The sequence below is a fragment of the Cordyceps fumosorosea genome, assembly GCF_001636725.1.
Source record: "Cordyceps fumosorosea ARSEF 2679 chromosome Unknown scaffold_13, whole genome shotgun sequence".
NCBI classification, from domain to species: Eukaryota; Fungi; Ascomycota; class Sordariomycetes; order Hypocreales; family Cordycipitaceae; genus Cordyceps; species Cordyceps fumosorosea.
In genome coordinates, this window is record NW_017387313.1 from 314,728 (window position 1) to 334,313 (window position 19,586).

General features: G+C 53.2%; 5 protein-coding genes across 5 annotated transcripts; 3 read left to right on the plus strand and 2 right to left on the minus strand.

Annotated features, from left to right (window-relative positions):
• Positions 1–1,597: 1,597 nt before the first annotated feature.
• ISF_05480 (hypothetical protein) lies at positions 1,598–2,622 on the minus strand (the record flags this gene model as incomplete). Its single annotated transcript, XM_018849085.1, has 3 exons — positions 1,598–1,798; positions 1,861–2,134; positions 2,189–2,622. The coding sequence occupies 3 exons, from the start codon at positions 2,620–2,622 to the stop codon at positions 1,598–1,600; spliced, it is 909 nt and encodes a 302-aa protein (XP_018703656.1).
• Positions 2,623–4,609: 1,987 nt separating this feature from the next.
• On the plus strand, positions 4,610–5,764 carry ISF_05481 (hypothetical protein; the record flags this gene model as incomplete). The annotated part of the gene is made up of 3 exons (XM_018849086.1): positions 4,610–5,209; positions 5,254–5,421; positions 5,552–5,764. The coding sequence occupies 3 exons, from the start codon at positions 4,610–4,612 to the stop codon at positions 5,762–5,764; spliced, it is 981 nt and encodes a 326-aa protein (XP_018703657.1).
• Positions 5,765–8,011: 2,247 nt separating this feature from the next.
• Positions 8,012–11,328, plus strand: ISF_05482 (RabGAP/TBC; the record flags this gene model as incomplete). The annotated part of the gene is made up of 3 exons (XM_018849087.1): positions 8,012–8,560; positions 8,627–9,234; positions 9,285–11,328. The coding sequence occupies 3 exons, from the start codon at positions 8,012–8,014 to the stop codon at positions 11,326–11,328; spliced, it is 3,201 nt and encodes a 1,066-aa protein (XP_018703658.1).
• A 2,619-nt stretch (positions 11,329–13,947) lies between these two features.
• Positions 13,948–15,222, plus strand: ISF_05483 (Reticulon; the record flags this gene model as incomplete). The annotated part of the gene is made up of 5 exons (XM_018849088.1): positions 13,948–14,008; positions 14,148–14,180; positions 14,264–14,347; positions 14,411–14,712; positions 14,773–15,222. 5 exons carry the CDS (start codon positions 13,948–13,950, stop codon positions 15,220–15,222), a joined length of 930 nt encoding a protein of 309 aa, XP_018703659.1.
• A 751-nt stretch (positions 15,223–15,973) lies between these two features.
• Positions 15,974–19,453, minus strand: ISF_05484 (Ribosome biogenesis protein BMS1/TSR1; the record flags this gene model as incomplete). The annotated part of the gene is made up of 2 exons (XM_018849089.1): positions 15,974–19,264; positions 19,322–19,453. 2 exons carry the CDS (start codon positions 19,451–19,453, stop codon positions 15,974–15,976), a joined length of 3,423 nt encoding a protein of 1,140 aa, XP_018703660.1.
• Between the last annotated feature and the right edge of the window lie 133 nt (positions 19,454–19,586).

Consider the following 19,586-nt stretch of genomic DNA (forward strand, 5'->3'; position numbering starts at 1 on the left):
GCACGGGCTCTGCCACGCTGTGTTTTAGACGATCACTGCAGCTCTCTATACATCACCGTGTGCACTCTCCTTGTGCTACTTACCCTCCTTTCCTCCTCCTCCTCTTCTTTTCTTCCCATTTGATAACAGATCTTTTGCATGCACCACATCTAGAAAAGTCCCTGCTGCAGCCCATTCATGTCGCAAGCTGGGGTCATGCAGGCGGACGCATGACACCCTCCAAGCCTCCCCACCAGGCGAATCCCCGCCTGACCATTGGACCATGCATGCTGCACGTTCTGCAAGCTAGTCATGGGCTTTTGCCTTGTGATGTCAGAAAAAGGTTGCTTGCGGTCAGGATTTGCCGTTCACTAGTTAGCACGACGGACCATTCTCGTTTCTTCGTTTGTCGGTTATCGGACGGGTTCTGTGAGCGGTCAGTGCCACTGCTTCAAGTTCGCGATGGCAAGCGAGCAGCCGCCATGCTAATTTCTCGCATCAAGAACTATACAAAAGAATGCACAGTCGCATTCTGGCAGATGATTTGCCAAAATTGGCGCAAAACAAACAAACTGCCACTGATCCTTAATAAAGTAAAGTTACACCATCAAATACCCAAATACCCAGATACCCAAAGAGTCAGCAAGTTGCATCACACTTTTGCAGGGTAACGCGTTGCAGTCCCCATGTGGCTCAGTCAATCGTGGCGCAAACCAGTGGCGCGAGCTATCCAATCGGGCTAGCTCCGATTACTGTCCTAATTAGGCAATTCTGTAAACTCTCTGCGCTGTCATTTCGTTATCAAAGCTCGAACCTGGCTGCTAATTAAAGTGGAATAACCGTTTTCAGTTTTAAACAAAGATTCCTAGGGTAGCATTGACAAGATTGGTAAGAGAGGAATATTTCTACCAATATTCTTGTTAGTAAAAAAGCTCGTGACATACCACCGCGACCCAAGGTGGGAGTTCGCGGTGCCAGTCCAAGGACGTCAAGAACAGCAACCGAAGCAAGTTCATTGGAACTGTACTGTAAAGACTCAACATTTTTGTGAAGGGAAAGAATGAGTAAATTAATAGACGCATAGCTGTGCACTTACCTGTCTCAGTGATTGTTCTCTACATGTATCTCGGTGTTCTATAATAACCTTCAATATATTAAGCAATATGAAATATCGATATATAACTCTGCTTGTGGATATTGCGGCAGAAAGATTCATCGAATAGAACGGCTATTGTCGTCGCTGACGTGACCAAGTGTCTGTATCAGAGTCGTACGTAGGGTTGGCGCTGCTCGAATCTGTTTCGATTCTGATCGCCCCGTCTCCTCCACATTGTGACGGATCCAATGCTCTGCGGTTCTCTTCGAGCATAAAGGGAAGGACAAACCATCCGAAAATAGGGGTGTCTATGTTAAACAGAGGCTTCTGTGTACATTTACAATCGCAGCATATAAGCACACCATGTAGCAGTCACGGTCAACCTTCCATTAATCAACCGTATCTCTCTCTCATGTCCCTGAACCTGGTCTCATCAGTCTGAACCAACAATCTTCTCATCGTAGAACCGACAACTGACACCCTCGGTAGAGTAGTAGTGGTAGTAAAGTAACATTCCAGGAGCTACTTTGGCAGCGGGTTGACTTTGCCGCAATTATAAGATAAAAGGGTAAGGAATCTCGGGTCAACGGAGCCATCTTGAAGCCGAATACCGCGAGGAAAATGCTGGACGGGTGAGACGCGCAGATCAATATTGCGCGTCCTCAGATTAACAAGGCCTTGCACAATACGCACGTCATGGTCCCAGAAAGAAATAACAGTGACCTAGTAAAATGTTAGAAAACAAGAGAGCGTAGAGCGACGTCAGCGTTTCTGTAGTTGCATACACCAAACGAGTCTAAGTGGTTATACTCAGCCTTAATATGGTTCGCTAGGGCAAGGAACACAATAGTCTTGAATTCACTAGTTCTGATAACCTCGTTCTTGGTATCGAAGGGGGTGGAGTCGATGGCGTAGCATATGGCATGCGGAAATCTAGGGTCGCAGGGACGCCATCCTTGACCTGGGATGAATGGCTGCAGGCTATGGAAGGCGGTGCCGCAACGCCAGATATACTCATCGCCATCATGGGCGCCCAGCCACTTTGTGGCAGCCCTGTCGCTGATCAGAGGTTAGTCAAAGGTTTCGAAGTGCAGACAACGGAGCCCACCGTACCTGTACATTCTCCATGGGCTGCTGAAGAGTAGTGAGTCCTCGGCCTTCTGGCTTTCGCAATTCTCGACCCAAGCACTCAAGGTGTCTGCGAAGTCCGTGGCAACGCGATAGCCAACCATCGCACGAGTCTCACTGGCCTTTGGGGGGTCGGAGAAGAAGTCGTCGAGGCCGTTGGCCCAGGGCTTGCCCCGGGATACAAAGTCTCGCATGTAGGCCACGCTCGCGAGGTCGAGGAGCACTGGACTATCGGAGTTGAGGGGCTTACCCGTGGCAAAGTCCAGTGGTGTGACGGTGGTCCGGAAGTTGTTTTTGAGCATGGCTAGTGGGAGACTTGGCTTGGTGACGGCATGCAGCGGCCGAGCTGTGTGCATGGCGAAGGCCTCGGGGATTTTGCGCTTCGGAGGAGGCGGCTCTGTGCGCTGATGGCGATGCATTGTAGATGACTGCATCGGAGCCGGTCTTGGTGGTGGTTGCTCTTGTCTTTATCGTATCAATTACTCACACGAAGGTGGCAGCTGAATTTTTGTAGCCGAGCAAAACTCAGGCACGTAACTTCGAAGATTGGCAGTTGAACGACGGGCGCTTGGCGATAAGAACAGGGTAGAAATGACTGGCTCTCGTTTTGTAGCTGATGAGACGGTGGCGCGTTTGCAGTTAGAAAGGTAGTTGGCGAATGAAGAGGCTGATTGATCGTGTTGATGGATGTAGTGTGGTCGCGTCAAGTTGCGCGCTTGGAGGGGGGTTCGTAGTGATATGACGGGTTGCTTGGTGACCAGCCAGCTCCGCTATAAGCGCTGGGTCAGTGGAGCCCCATTACAGCGGCTACAGCGGGTGATCCCCTTGTGGAGGATGCGCAGCGAGGCTTGTGCTGCGAGGGTGTAATGAACTAATGTACATATGTACATAGGTACCTATGTACCTACATGTGTATGCAGATTAGATAGCCTAAATTTACCTGGGTAGGGGGAGATTGCTACTTTTCGACATGGAAAATCCTACTTCCGATTGCCTTCAGTATCCTTATGTGTGTGTGTACATACGTACCTACCGTCTAGTTAGTACCTACATAGGTACTACATAGTTAGAACGAACATGTGAGAGCCTTGCCTAAAATTAGATACCTGTATTCTGTTACATAAGTATTTGAGAGGCATTAGCATATTAGGTACCTTTAAAGATTAAGATTACAGTTACTATCAACATTATAAACGCAATACTTAACATCTCGCCAATCCGTCTGCAAAGACTTTTGCATCCACTCAAGTCTTCAGCCAGGTGATTGTCGAACCGGTGCCACCACAGCCTTCAAATGTAATGCTTACATAGCTGACTTCTGTTTCATGTGCACCTGCAGTATGCCTATCTTCGCAAGCGATCACCAAGTATTCACGGAGCGCGAGGCGGACATATGGCCCACGTAACCCAGTCTCGGGCCAGCCGGTGGGCCATGATGAAGCCCTTGGCGTATGCCTAGCGATTGTATGAGGCCAGGGCTGAGCTCTTGCTTCGCAGACTGGCAGCCGCATCTAGTGCTTTGGAAGAACGCCACCGTAAACGCGCGCTTACTAAGTTTAAACAGTCCCCTGTAATGTAGGTAACAACACGAAATACTGACTAAAATTTAGTTGTATGTAAGTAGCCGCTGATGGCGTACTAAGTTAACGAGCCACCGTACAGTCTCCGCACTCTCCTGCATCTAACACACACTCTCGTCATCACAATGTCTGTTATGGAGGTCTCTCTCACCATCCTCCATCCATCCACATACACCGGCCACGACCATCATCACAAGTGCACCGCTTGACCTCCCAAAGTATCATGGTGATTCCTGAAGGGGTTTCCCGGCGCCAAGCAACCCCCTTCCTGCAGCCTCACGGCCTTCTTCCTCTCAAGCGGCCCATCTCCTTTCGCCCATCCAGCACTGACGACGAGGGTCTAGACATTATATCGATGCCGGGTGGTGTTTCAAGCTGATATCATAATCAATCAAATCTACCCTTCCTCTCCTACTATTCCTTCGCCTGTGTTACTGCCCTACAGGGGCAGTTGAGGACGTGGCAGGTGCTATGGGGTACTTCCTTGCGCTCCAACTCAATCTACCACCAATCCCTCTTGAATACATTCCCTTTATCAAATTCCAGTTTACCGATTTTCTCCTTACCTACTACTACGCCTCTTCTTACCCAAGTCACCATGCTGGCCCTCCCAGTCAGTAAGCTCAAATGGTCAGAGGAAGTTCAAGACTTCCAACTCGAAGGCGAATCCATATTCAGCATCAGATCCTGTAAATCTGCTTCCAAGATTAGTCGCCGACAGTTTCTGATGCTTAGAGTTCTATATCAAAAGCAACGTTGGCTTGGCAAACTGTGGCAGGAGTTTGAAGACAACAGGATTGTCAGTGCGAAATCACGGCAGCTTGCCATGACCTGCCTCGAGAATTCCGCCGACTTCAAGCAGTACCTAAAATCACTCACCGTTGGAGAAGGCTGCACTGGCACGTTTCAAATGGCGCGCCTGTATCAGCGTCGCTGCGCAATGCTGGAGGGCGAGGACGGAATCACAAGCGCTCCGAAGATCGAAGTCACCCCGCGACACTTCACGCGCAGTCAAACGAAGCGGACACAGGGCTCACCATCACAGAGGCCGTCTGTCAAGAGTCTCACGGACGACATGGACAACATGACTCTCGGTGGCGGCGGCAATGTGCCGCATACTCCGAAAACGCCGTGGCACAATTCCGGCGGCGCAGGCGGCGATGACGATGGTGATAATGGTGACGACAGTGATAGCGATGACGGAGTGGACCACTGCATTTACCTCTCCCCATTTGCATCGTACGACTCGCCTCTGGCCTCACAGTACACAGACAACGTGTTCCAGGTCATTGAGGACGAGCAAATCGTCAACTTTGCCCTCTGCCTGCTGCTCGACTCGCTCGTCGAACAGTCCGGCGATGTCGTCGAGGGTGGCCACTGGACGCCCACCCGCTCACCGTTCAAGGTCAAGGACGGCAAGAGCGACGTATACCAGGCCGCGTGGACGGCGTGTTCCGCCGGGGCGGACAGAAGCTCGCCGACATGATCGTCGAGGTCAAGCTTAATTCGCGAGAAAAGGGTGGCCCGGAAGTGGACATGCAGGAGTCGGCCCAGATGACCGCCTGGGTTGCCACGCTCGCGCGCGAGACAGAGGCCGCCGCGCAGAAAGAGGCGGGTCCCGAACCGACGGCAGCAAAAGTTGGGCGGATAAAGAGACAAGTTGGGCTGGCAAAGGGGAAGAATTATAGATGAGCATCGTCCTCTTGAAGCTGGATTTGGACCTTGTGGCAGCTTACACATCTATTCTAGACGCATTCTCATCTCACAGAACCGCAATCGCATCTTCGTGACGATTGCTACCTTTGATGATGCCTATGTTGACTACATTTCCAGCATCGGCACATCCTACGAAGGCACAGAGGGACCACTCCTGGAGATGCAGCGCTATGGGGCCGCTGAAGTTTCTGAAAACGGAGACATGAAAAGGCTGTGCGCTGTTTTGCTCGCTCTTGCTATCGAGGGAGGAGTACTAAATGAGTAAATAGTACGCAGCCTGCTGCTGCTCACGTAGAGGAGAGTGCTTGAACTGGGTGCGGGCAATTGATAGATAAGGTAACATGCGTTTCAGGCCTCCTTTTTTGTTGAGTCTCCTGCTTGCTTTCTATTTTGTTTTCGCTGCTGTCTATTCAATTTGATTTGCTTTGCCTCGGTCCTCTCTCACCCGTTACCACGTCCGTTGCTCACTGTAATAGTGGCAAAACATGGAGTGGCTTGACTGAGGAAATGCTGTGCCGTGAAGGAGACATGTCACGAGTTTAAGAGAGCTCAAACACAGTAGTATGACTATTCCCTAAGCGGTCTCTTTCTTTGTTTGAGACCTGTGGTTGCCGCTGGGACTTCCGTCCGATTTGCAATTCCCTCGACCAAGTCGCTTTCGATCATGCCGGTGCTGTATAATCATGATGAAAAACCAATCTGGCTAATGCTTTGGTAGTAATTTCCCCAAATCGTTGCCCATTGCGCTTTGTTTGTTTCTTGAATTGGCAGCCTTGGGCGCAACAGTCAAGCAGTCTGCATACTTGCTGTGTAACGGATTAGGGTCGATCGATCCTTTTAGTTACTTGATTAGATTCTGCCCGCTGTTATGTCCACTAGGCTGGAGTATTGTATCCCGGATTATCCGACTTGAGAATGTCATTGTAGTTATTTGCAGGGAGGCTTATAAGTATCTGCTCATCTCCATACGCTCTTTCGCACTGTTCAGTCAATGCTGCGTGACCGAGTAGATCTCATTCGATCCATACTATGACTCAGCTATATCGGGTTGCAAGCGAGGCCCCGGCCCGTTTAGGCGCATCGCTTTGTGATACTTGTTTCTTTTTGATGGGTTGTTGTGTGCATGTAGCAATTCCGAGAATATTTAGGCCTTGCCGCGCGTGGAATGGGGCATTTGGCGAAATAGGGGAGTGCAATTCAAAAGAGCGGCGCTTGGCCACGAGTTACCAGTCTGCAGACGCCTGTTTAACTGAAGCAACCCCAAAGCTCCAACACCTCATAAGTTAGTTAGGATTTACAAGTAATTCGTACAAGTACGTATTTTTGCCAAAATTACGGCCGGCCTGGTCCACCAATCCGTGTCGTCTTACAGTCTTAGCCACTTGGCATTTGCTGTTAGCTGGTTACGAAGGGGGTCTCTCGAAGCCCCATGTTCATGCTATACCAAAGTAGGCCCTGAGATATTGTAGCAGCTCCCCAGTCGCATTATGATGGCCAGTAATTAAACAAGGTTGTACTGAATCTCATTTAGCCCTACATGTCTGGGACACTCAATCGCTAGATAGGTCGCTGAGGACCTTGGTCGTGTTGCACGAATGACGGATGGAACGGCGCCTATTGGATTTCTGGACAAACAAAGCAAGGGAGCCGAGGATCGCAACCCGATTTCCATCTCAATAAACTGGACGAAAATTGACATGGCTTGTCGAACTTGTTTCATGCACCCTCAATCCCTTACGGAGCCGGTGGCGGCCAGTAGCGGGCCAGTAGCGGGCCAGTGAGGCCAATGAGGCTGCCAAGGTGCCTGAAGGAAGTTGGTCCCCTGGCCGCTAGGTTTCTAGCGCGGGGCCCTGTAATGCAATACGCGGTGTCGGTCTCAGGGGATGCCATGGTCCTCGGCCTGTGTACTTGCTGGAAATGGGCAAGACAGGTGTCCAAAAATGACACGAAACTCAGGGAAAAATAAATAACTAGAATTGAACAAAGAATTAAATCTAGGGCCTGCGTTTCCCCGACATTTGTCCACTGACAAACCCGACCCAGTACGGAGTCTCCATACTATCGTACTGACCCTGGTCGCCCTTTTCTACCCTGCCCAGTTCGCCCATCTTCACACCCACAAGCCAAGCTCCTTTACTCGTAACCTGACCTGACTCCCCTCCTGATTCCTCTCCTAGCAAAACCACGTTTGAACAGTGGCCCTTGTCATCGACTCTTCCCATCGTCAACGCTGCCGCAGTTACCGCCGTGGAGCCCTCTTCGTCTCAGGCGTACTCGTAGCGCCCTAGATGAAACCCGCGCCGCCGGCTCCTGCCTGCCCTGACAAACAACGACATCTGCAGCGACTCGGACTTGTCAACTGCACGCCACTCAATTGGCGGCTCCAGCCCTGAATGGAAGGCTGGGTCACTCCTGAGCGTTACTGACGTCGCGTCAACTGCTCTTAGGACCGTTGCTGCTGCCACACGTTCCAGTCCAACTAACTGCACACTGGTAAACCGCCGCCAACGCCATGGCCGTTGCCGTTGCTGTCACCAAGGAGCCCGCCTCCGATCACAACAATACCCATGTTGAACGAAACAACCTTCGGAAATCGATCGATTCTGCCGATTCTGTCCAGATACCTTCTCTGGCTGCCATGACGGAGGAAGATGCAGACGCCCAGACGCCCAAGATGACACACGACTCCATGGTGACCGTCCGCTTATCTGAGCCGCCATCATTGACCCTCGACACATCTTCTGCCTCTGATTCGTCGCCGGCATCGAGCCCAGTTGTCAGCCCCAAGTCTTCCGAGCCCGAAATGAGAAAGGGTTCCAACAAGCACATCAGCACCGAGACGTCCGACGTCGACAATGGAGACAACCCCCGAGAAAGCGTTGTCGTTGTCCGGCATTCGACGGCGGCACTACCGCGAGCCGACGCAGCGCGCAGCTTGCAAGACGAATTGGGCCAATGCGACGAAAACACAAGTGATACATCGGAGGATCGAGAAGAGGTTAACTGGGAAGAACTAGAAAAGACTGAAGATCAGCAAACAAAAGACGATGAAACAGACAATGTGAGTACCTTGAGTTGCCCCAGGAGCCCCTATATCTTAAAGCAAACGCTCATCTCGTCACCCTAGTCGACGGCACTACTTCTCGCCAGACTTGAACAGGAAAACGCAAAGTTGGCTACGAACCCCAAGACCGTCAAAGTCCAAGCCGTCGAGAAGCTCATAGCCGCCAAAACTCGACCGCCGTCCATGGCACAACTTCGCCAAATGATCAGCAGTCCGGCACCTCCTGAGCTTCGATACTCGATGCTGCCACCCCCTCCCATGACCGACCTAGAATTTTACGCCGCTTTAGTCAAAGACTACCAGCAAACCGCAGCCCGCCTCCCGACACTATTATCAAACAAAATTAGAAAGGGTATCCCGCCGCCACTCCGTGGCGTTGTGTGGGTGAGCATGTCAGGCGCAAGAGATGCGCAGTTGGAAGAGCAATTCGATCGTTTCAGTGGCGAATCTAGTCCCTACGAGCTCCTGATTGGCAAAGATCTTGGCCGCAGTTTTCCAGGAGTCGACATGTTTCGCGACCCAGAGGGCGACGGACAACGCATGCTCGGCAACGTTCTTAAAGCCTTTAGTCTTTATGACACCAAGATTGGATATTGCCAGGGCCTAGCATTCCTCGTTGGTCCGCTGCTCATGCATATGCCGGACAAGCAGGCCTTCTGCGTCCTAGTTCGGTAGGTGTCCATTCTGATAGCTACTGCGGCTCCTTGCTAACAGCCAATAGACTCATGGAGCGATACGACCTAAGAGCATGCTTTCTTCCTGACTTATCGGGATTACATGTGCGCATCTATCAGTTCCGAGAACTCCTGCGAAATAACTTTCCAGCTCTCTCTGCGCATCTAGAGGAGCTGCAAGTAGAAACAGCGTATGTGTCTCAATGGTTCCTCAGCTTCTTCGCAGTCACCAGCCCGCTCCCCATGCTTTTCCGCATATATGATGTTATTTTTGCGGAGGGGGCGTCTGAAACTCTAATGCGCGTTGCGCTTTCGCTGATGCGCAAGAATGAGTCCCGCTTGCTGGCCTGCTCTGAGTTGGAAGATGTAATGCAGCTCTTGCTATCCCGTGGTCTCTGGGACTGCTACCACTACGATGCAGACGAATTTGTCCAAGACTTTGCAAGCTTAACCGCAATTGTCACTCGCGAAAAGCTGGCACAACTTGAACAGGCTTACCGAGAGTCACTAATCGCTACTGCCAACGCTGCTCGTACCTCTGACATTACGACAGCTGCTAGCCGTTTCCTGGGACGAATCTGGGCAAACTCTAACCTCAAGACTGCGACGTTGGCTCCTGGACTTAGTGCGCCGGGTAAACAGTTCAATATCTTGAGACGTAGCACGTCGAAGCAGAGTCTTGCATCCACTCTCAACTCTGTGGAAGCAAGCTCTGCAAGCGTTAGCAGCTCTACCTCTACAGATGGGACCAGCTTGTCACGAGATTCTGCCAACCCCGAAGATGTATCCTCTAGTCGAGAATCCACGCCGGTGGGACCGAAAGCTGCGGCCAGCTCAAAGACGACCGAGGACCGATATCTACATAGCCAGATCGAAGATCTACTAACAGCTCTTACTGAGCTGCAGCGCAGCAATGCGCTCGTGACGAACCAGCTGCAGCGCGAACGCGAAGAACGGGACGAAGATCGTCGAGCTGTTCGCTCTTTACTCGACGGTCTGCGGCGGCGAGCGGGCAATTCGGAGCCAGAGGATGCCGAAGCCATGCCGCGAAGTCTCCGGGACTCTGCGATTGCCGAAGATATTGAAGACGATGAAAATGAAGAGCATGACGCTGCTGAGGAAAGCGATGACACAGCTACAGCCGACGGCAAGAGTGTCAAGGACGAAGCTTCTGTGAACGATGTGGAAGAGGATGATGCGGCAATGCCAATGGCAGACGAGGAGCAAAGACCATCGGGGCATGAAGAGACCTTAGCAGCGCTCGAAGAACCTGCCGGGCCGCCTTCGACAGAAGATCTCTCGGTGCTCCTGGATCGAGTAGAAACAAGATTTGCGGCGGAAAGTAACAGCATGAAGCACCGATCATCGATGCTCTTGACAAAATCTCAATTGCGAGAGGAACTGTCTCAAGCGAAGTCGGAGCTAAATGCTGTGACAGCGCAATGCCAGGATCTCAACCGCCGTGTATATGATATGGACCAAGAGATGGCTGCGACAAAGGATCAGCTGAAAGATCGCCATAGCCATGTGCGAACGCTTCATTTGGAGAAGCAAAAGCTGGAAAAGCAACTACATAGCCTTCGGACTACACGAGCATCAGCCAGCCCGTCGTACGATACAGGAACGAAAGACGCAGATATGGACTGGGCGGCGGCTAAGGGAGTGAACGGGGCAGGTCTGCGAGAGTTTAAGCTTGGACGTAGCAGGTCCACGCCATCGACTCAGGGCAGCCTGCATAACAAGCGCATCTCGTCGCTGCCACAGCCAAGCGAAATATTGAACGAATCACCACCGAGCGAGCATGAGGCCTTGCTACTGGAGCTAGTGCAGGCGAAGACGGCTGAGGCGACAGCGAAGCAGGAGGCGGAAGAGGCGAAACAGAAGTTGGAGGCGCTTCGCAAAGCAACGGGCCTTGCGCCTGGCGACTCCCCGTCGGCATCATCGGTAGCGGCGGGAGCCATGGGCATGTTCGGGCGGCTGACTGGACAAGCTCCCGCAGCGGCACCAACAACGGAAGCACCTGGAAAACCAACACCTTCAACTTCGGCCAGCTCGGCGGTTGGCGGAGGATTTTGGGGATGGAGGAGGTAGCAAGACCAATTCGAGGGTGCATTGATTATTTCTTGTACATAGGCATTCCACGGGCATGAGAGAATTGTCTCCGTTGGGTATCTTTTCGGCGCAGCAACGCTAGTCTTTGGGTTTCAAGGTTTGATTGGGGGTTGAGAAGCGGATAGCGACCATTTACATATTAGGCCCTAGCATTGGGATTGGGGAAGAAATGGAAGATATTTACAGAAAAGCAAGGCGGAAGTAGCATTGCTAGGAGCTTATAGATGATAGGGTAGCCACAGAGCAAGGAAGACGATGGCTATAATTAGGATGGCGATATGCTTGGTTGGATATATTGTCCTCGCGTGACTGATAGCTCGTGCTTGTGCTAGAGGCAGAGTGTACCAACCTCCGGATAGCTGCTTAGTACTGCATGGCGCATGCAGGCTAGAAGTAGATTGCGCCACGCCTCGGCAGTTGTAACTTTTTGGCAGACAGGTAGCTCGGCGCAGTAGGACCAAGAGGCTCTTGAGGACGAAGGACCAGCACGTGCTCACACGTCGATGGTGAACAGGTGATGTAAGCACATGGCGAGGGCATCAAAAAGTCGGGCACCAGAAAGGCTGAGGCGTGTTCTACGAGTACAAGACCTGTCCAAGAGGTACAGGTTGAGATGTAGAGGACAACTGTGGGAATTGTTCTTTGAACAAATTGAAGAGAGAAGCGGCGGGATCGGAGGAGGTAGCGTGTACCCGCGGACAGGGTGTCGAGAGGCGTTATCTGGCCAACCAGGGGCGCGCAACGGGCCGCGTTGTAGCGGGGACTGGTATCGGGGGAACTATGATGTTAGGTAGACGGTACCGATGCAAGAGAGGTCATCCTGCGAGGAAGGGAAGTGGCAACTAGTTACTGTAGGTGTTTGGGAACAACATCCCCTCTGCTGGTCATTATGCAAGCTGTGCAGGATGAAGAAATCATTAGACGAAATGCTTGAATTGGGAAAGAAACGTCTTGTTTCATCTGGCTTCAAGTACAGAGTAGCGGATTGAACTATTGAGAGGCACTGCTGAGGAATGAAACGAGGTAGACGGGTCTCCATTATGCTGGTTTCATTCTTGGGTGATGTACGGAGTATAGTAGTGTATCTGTCTATACTGTACGGATACACGGACGACAATAATGATAACGATAACAATGGTCCGGCGGCAGCGGCGGCAGGCTTTCTTTACCGGGTCCGTTCAATATTATTAGCCCTGGAGGGAGTGTTTGGTCCCGGTTCGTTGGCTTGTGGGTATGTGATGTTGTGGACAGTGGACACCGCTATGGCGACGAAAATAGTACCAATCGGTCGGCCGTCTGGAATTCAAGATGTAAGATGTGTGCGAGTTTGATTTGGTGCAGATGCGACAAGGGCTTTGTGAATCAGGGCCGGATCGGTTCACGGGCCATGAAGAGAGGTACTGTACTGTAGATGCCTGCCAGGCTGTGATTCGCAGGCGTTGCTGGCAAACAGCTTGACCTCGGCCAAATGTATGTCTATGGACATCTGCAAGCCGCCGTCGCCAAATGCAAGGGGAGCTCGCCCTCTCTGCCCAAAGGGCACAATGTACATACATAAATAAGTAGAGTTACAAGGGCTGGCGGCCGGATGGACACACCTGCATGCAAACCCGGGTGACCCGGGCCCTGTTTGTGGCGTGGCTTTTGCTTTGGGCATCGTGTATTTTGCCGACTTCATCTTGTCGTCATCAGCTGCCACGATGATGCTGGTGTGGCTTGTGCTTGCGTCGCCCCCAGTTGGGCGTTGCTACTGATGGACACGCACGCGTGCCTTGTAATGGGGAGCATGATGATCATGGAAACGCTACGAAAAGCGAGGAAACCTTGGAACTGTGCGTTGATGATGGCTTTGTGATGTGCAAGTTGGTGCATCTGCTGGCTCAATTATAGCGCCCTGGTAACGGCGCTGAGGCAACCTGATAACGCTACAGACACGCGCCACAACGCCTCCTACAGTAGCTTGGTTCCATGCTCTTGGACTTGGATGTCCAGAGCTCGGTACCTTCGCTAGGAGCTCCCCGGGCAATCAGCTGCTTTATTTATCAAGGTTAGCTACCTATCAGAGGTACCCAAGCTGCGACATTCCATTCCCCTCCAAACCCCCCCTCTTGTTTTATTTCCTGGCAATTTTGCTTCTGACCTTGAAAGCTCCCCTCCGCCTTTTTCTGCCTCCTTCTTCCCTCTCTGACACAGGAAACACTTTTTGCCTCCTCCACTTGCACATCTATCTTGCCCCGGCGCAGTAATATCTTCATCAAGGTACGTGACAATCCTCAACTCTTTCCGTCGCCATCTCAGATCCATCATTTTCTGAGACGAAGACGCCGGCCCCCCCTTTTGCGCCCCCTTGGGCTTCCTTGACAACGGAGCATTCATTGCTAGTCTCCTCATAACGGGCCCCATACGCGGCCCAGCATGCTTTCTTGGGTAGCTCTCGCTAACAAGGCAAGGGTCGCTTGCCCCCTTTAGCAGTGAGGAAAAAAAAATACAAACCTGTCCAGCCAGCTCGCCTTCTGCGCCAAACATCACCACACATCCCGCCCACGACTTCGTTCCTAGCTCGCCTTTCCCCCGAAATCGATCAAGAACACAGCAAAAATGGCAGATATCGCTGATGCGACTCCGGCTGCCAACGGCGCCTCTCCTTTCGAGAAGACCAGTATGGTGCGTCTTCCTGTCCCTTCCCTCTCGCCGCCCCCTCCGCTGCCTGGCTAGAGCTAACACAGGAGACAGTTTTTTCTTTTGCATGTGACGCACACTCGACCGCGTGGCCTGAATAGCTAACACCTGGCCTCTAGATGCCTCCGTGGCTCCCAAGCCTGCTGTTAACGGTATGTTTCGAGCTCTAGACACTTTTTTTTTTTCAATAGCTCCGACGACTAACATGCTTGCCTTGCCGCTGCGCCCCTTCCAGGCCGCAAGTCCCTCGGCGCTGACGCTCAGCCCATGACGCATTATCACTCCTTGTTCACTGATCTCCTTTCCTGGAAGAATCCCCGTGAGTCTTGCCCTCCAAGACTGCATAGCTTTTCGAGCCGTCAGCCCGCTAACCGCTCCGCAGGCAACTCCGCCATCGCCTATGGCTCTATTGTTACCTTTATTCTCGCCACCCGTTACTTCGACATCCTCCGCTGGGCCATCAAGCTCTCATGGATGACCCTTGCGGTCACCATCACTGCCGAGGCTGCCGGCAAGCTTGTTCTTAACAGTGGCATTGCTTCGCAGCTTCGCCCTCGCCGTTACCACACCATCCACCGCGACACGATTGACGGTGTTGTCAGCGATGCTCACGAGCTTGCCAACTTCTTCATTATCGAGGCCCAGCGCATTCTATTCGTCGAAAACATTGGTGTCTCCGCTGCCGTAAGCTTTACACCCAGCAACTCACGCTCGCCCTTCTGACCTCAACTGATCGTACTGTAGGCCTGCGTCGCTGCCTTTATCTCCTACTTCCTCGTCAAGCTCGTTCCCTACTGGGGCCTTGCCATCCTCGGCACTACTCTGGCTTTCTTTGTTCCCCTGGTTTACGCTGCCAACAAGGAGCTCATTGACGAGCACCTCCAGACCGCTTCCGAGGCCATCAACGCCCAGACTGCCCAGGTCCGGGAGGCTGCCCAGAAACAGGCCGATCAGCTCACCGCTCTAGGCAAGCAGTACGCTGGCGACTACACTGGCAAGGTGCAGGACATGATCCGCGGCCGCCCTGCTCCCACCGCCGCCCCAGTTGCTCCCGAAAAGACCCCCGCAAAGGCCAAGGCCCCCGAATTCCCGACCGCTCCTACCGAGGAGCCAATCGCCCCGGCCAAGGAGGCCGCCTCCGAGATTCCTGAGATGCCTGCTGTTCCCGAGCAGGAGCCTCTGATTGCTGCCTAAACGCGAACCTCACAATGATGTCCATGTGCACATGAGCTACGAGGGAGACTAGGTCCTTGCTTGGCAGGCAATTGCCAGGATCCGGCCTAGTCAGAGCTCGTCCTACGACAATATGGTTTTTATGACAATTTGGGCTTCGGTGTGGTTGTGTTTTGCGACGAATTTCATCTCTTTTTGGTTTCTGCACGCATTTTTCTCGGTTGGAGGTCAGCCGGGACTGCCTTCAAAGCATGGCGTCTTGCTGGAAAGCATCATTCAGAGTGTTTTCCATGGAATTGTTGTTCTCGTGTAGGAAAAGTCGAAAAGATCAAGGAGACTGCCGCAGAAATGTGGTGCAACATGGGCGATTTTATCTTAATTGGCGGTGGTGACGAGCAAGTTTTCTTCATATCCTGCGGGCTCGGGCTGCATTGCTTTGATGGAACTTGAGCCTCAAAGCCGACTGATGCTCAAGACTGCACAGCGCGTGTACATGAGTGTTAACGTGTGTTTGTTTTTGTATTTTGGCAATGGACCCTGCTCTGTAGCTTTTACCTACCAATCCCAGACAGTTGATATACTTTGGTTCTCTACTAATTGTAAACAGTAAGAATGTATTTTCCCATTGCTCCGCGGTGATGCGTGATGTAATGTATCAACCAACCAACTATATACTCTGACCGACAAAACATGCCCTTTTTATAGAAACCAATGAAAAACGAAGAAGACCATAATGCAAAAAATACCAGCCCACAACAGCCAGTGGCCATGACTACTTTCTGCTGCGCTTGCCGCCCGCGCCACCCCCCTCGTCGCCCGCGGCTCTCTTGCGGCCGTTCTTGCGCCAGAAATCCTTGGACTCGCGCTTCTCCCTAGCCTCCTTCTTGGCCACGTTGTCCGCCATCTTCTTCTTGAACGCCGTTCGCGTCTCCTCCTTCTTCGCGCGACGCTTCGCCGCCGCGTCCTGGCGCACCGTCAGCAGCTGCGACATGAGCGCGCGCGCCCTCTTCTCCTCCTTGGCGCCCGCGCCCGACGCCACCACGGCGCGCTTCTGCATGTACGTCTGCCTCCTCTGAGGTCTCGTCTCCACGATCTGCGACTTGTAGGGGAGGTCGGCGGCGAGGGCGCGGGGCACCTTGAGCGTGTTGAAGTGGCGGTCCTCGCGCTCGACGGCGCGGTACTTGCTGTTCTTGAGCTGCGGCGCGGACAGGCCCTGGTCGCGGCGGACCTCGCCGGTGAGGCGCATGGGCTGCCAGCCGACGAGGTTGGTGACGGGGTTGCAGAAGCGTCGGGGCTTGACGGGGTACCAGGCGCGCAGGAAGACGATGTCGCTGAGGAGGATCTTGTCCTCAAAGGTGGCGCGGAAGTGGCCGTCGGGCTTGGAGAGGGCGCGCTTGATCTGGCCGCGGACGCCGGAGACGGTCTTGATGGCGGCGCCCTCGAACTTGGCGATCTCGAGCGACGAGGTGAACATGTCCTTGATGAAGGCGGTGTTCTTGAAGATCTTGTACGGCACGCCGGTGAGCTTGAGCTTCTTGACGATCTCGGTGGACTCGTCGACGGAGAGCACGGTGCCCGTGGCGGCGATGCGGAAGCCGGGTGTGCCGGCGGCCATGGAGTTGAAGCAGACGAAGCCGCTGTTGGGTGCGATCAGGGGCGCGTAGATGGTGCCGAAGCAGTGCATGTGCTCGGGCGTGTACTTGAGCATGCGGTTGCGCGTGCGCGAGTCCGAGATGGAGTAGACGGGCAGCGACTGGAAGCGGCGCCAGCCGAGGGAGAAGATGAGCGGGTCGTTGGTCTTGAGGATCTTGCGGTGCCACCGGTGCCGCTTGATGCGCACCTGCACGAAGCCCCAGCGGTCCTCGGTCGGCGTGAGCCCGCCGACGATGATGGGCATCCGCGCGTCGAACCGCGTCACGAACTCGGCCGGCACCCCCTCGAGCACCAGCTTGGCGTACCGGCCCGCGCGGAAGCCCTCCACCGCGGATCGCTGCCGCTCGTCGAGCTCCGCGTACGCCTCCTTGTTGATGTCCAGCTGTGTCTGGATCATGGCCTTCTGCGCGTCGTACCAGTCGTCCTCGCCGAATTCTTGCACGTCGCCGCCCTCGCGTCGCGCGTTGGCCTTGTCGTTGAGAAAGCCGTCGCGGTCCTCCTCCTCGAACCGTTGTCGGAGCTCCTCCTTGCGGCGCGCGTTCTTCTCGCGCTCCACCTCGATGTCCTCGGCCGTCGGTTGCTCTACCACCTTGCTCTTGCCCTCACCATCCTCGGCCTCGAGATCTTCAAACTCGCCGTCTCCCTCACTGTCCTCGGCGTCCGATGCGCCGTTCCAGCTTTCGCCATCATCGTCGCCGCCACCCCGGCTCATATCTGCGGCAGTGAATCTGCGACGCAGAGCCTCCATCTGTTCTTCTTCCGCCCACTTGGTCGCCAAGTCCTGATAGTCATAATCTGGGATACAACGATCTTCCATGAGATCTTCCGCTTCTTGGGATGTCTTCTTGAAGAAGTCGTCGTCGTCCTCATCCTCGATATTCTCTTCCTTTTCCTCTTCCTCGTCGCCCCTCCATCTTTTTAAGGCTTCCTCGGGTGTCATAGATATATCATACATGAATCGTGCTAGGTCGCCAGTGTGATAGGAGCGCTTGCGGCCATGCATTTTGAGGGCCTTGCCGGTGAGATCCTCTTTCCACCGTAAGGCAGCGGCCTCTTCATCCGAGTCGTAATCTTCCTCGTCGTCGTCAAGCCCTGATAGGGAGCCTAAATCAGAGTCGCTGTCGGCGAATGCGATATCATCCTCGGCATTTTCCTTGTCCTCCTCTTTGCAGAACATGCTTCCCAGCTTGCCTTCGTCAAACTCGGTTTCGGAACCTTCATCGCTGCCACTATCAATACCATCGTTGCCCATGTCTTCGTCGTCATCGCCCTCACGCTCTGCCAGTCTCGCCTTACGCTGAGTTTTGCGGCCAGTGTCTTCTGCCTCTTGAGGCACATCCTTAATGGCCTCTCCACCCTGGAACAACTGCAGACCCTCGTCTGTTTGACCGAGCAGTCTGCGCTCGCCTTGGAGGCCAATGATCATTTCTTCACCTTCACCACGCTCGCCGTCGTCCTCAGCATCTTTATCAAAGTTGAAGCCGTTTTCTTTCGTGATCCAAATAGCGTCACCGTCAATTTTTAAGCCACTGCGGTCAGACATGGGCGCATGAAGTCTTTTTTCCTTTTCATCTAGTCGTCTCCGGCCTGTTTTGCCTGTAATTTTAGCCAGAGCCTGCTCCATAGCTGGTGTAGGGCAGGGATCTGGCTGAACTTCCATATTAGCGACAGTGAAGTCGCCAAGCCCTGGGATATGCACTCGCTGATCTTGGGCCGCAAAATTGGTGCCTCGGAGATAGCCCGATAGCACGATCGATCGGTCGCATTTCGGATCGGCTTCAATCTTGGTCGGGTGGGTGATGTCGCGGAAGCTGTCGATTATTGTATATGGGTGTGCGTTGCGCCAAATTAGTGGACGCGGATTCTTCATTACGGACAGGAAGCGAGAAAGGTTGTGAATTTCACGGTCAGGATAGCGACCGTTCATAACACCGGATAAGTAGAAGAGGTGGGCGCCTTGGTAGAGTTCTGTCCAAAGTCTTTTTTTGAGTCGCTTCTTGGCCTCTTTAAGCGCCTGTGGCTTTCGAAAAAGATCCAAATGTGTCAGGACACCGAAGACGTTGCCAGGCATACCGGTGGCGGCGAGAATATTGAGGAATTCCATCGTTTCCATTTCGAAGCCGTAGTTGCCGTCGATCAGTAGCAGAACAATGTCTGCCACCTTGGCAATATCGACCATTGCCTCGAGCTCATTGGGGCACTCGACAAAGGTAAGGCGTTGCTTTTTGGACGTAATGACAGTAATCGGGCCCTGGGGATCGGTGATGGTCTCTTTGGCGTATCGGCGGATTAGAGACTTGAGCAACGTCGTCTTTCCCACGCCGGGAGGGCCGACGAGGGCCACAAGTCGAGGAGGCGCCTCATCTGGAAGTCTGTCGACTAGAGGAACGTGGAAACGCCTCTCTTTGATCTATTCAGCGGACAAGGTTAGCATAGTCGCTGGGCGCGAGTCGGTTCTGCGACATACATCCGAGGAGCGAGCAGCTGTCCGCTGAAGCTTTCCGGGTCGCGCAAAGGCAAAAGCCTTGGGATTGCGCTCTCCGGAGCTCTTTTGCTTCTTTTCCTTGGATTTGCGGTGCGGCTTGTGCAGCTGCTCCATGGTTGCGGCGTTCTATCGTCGTCTGAAGCAAGAAAAAAAATCCATTGGCTTGCGCCAGCCATAAAAATTTCTGGATGGTTGCTTATCGATAACAATGCCTAGCGGACCACTTTTACTAGTGCGTGAGGCTACC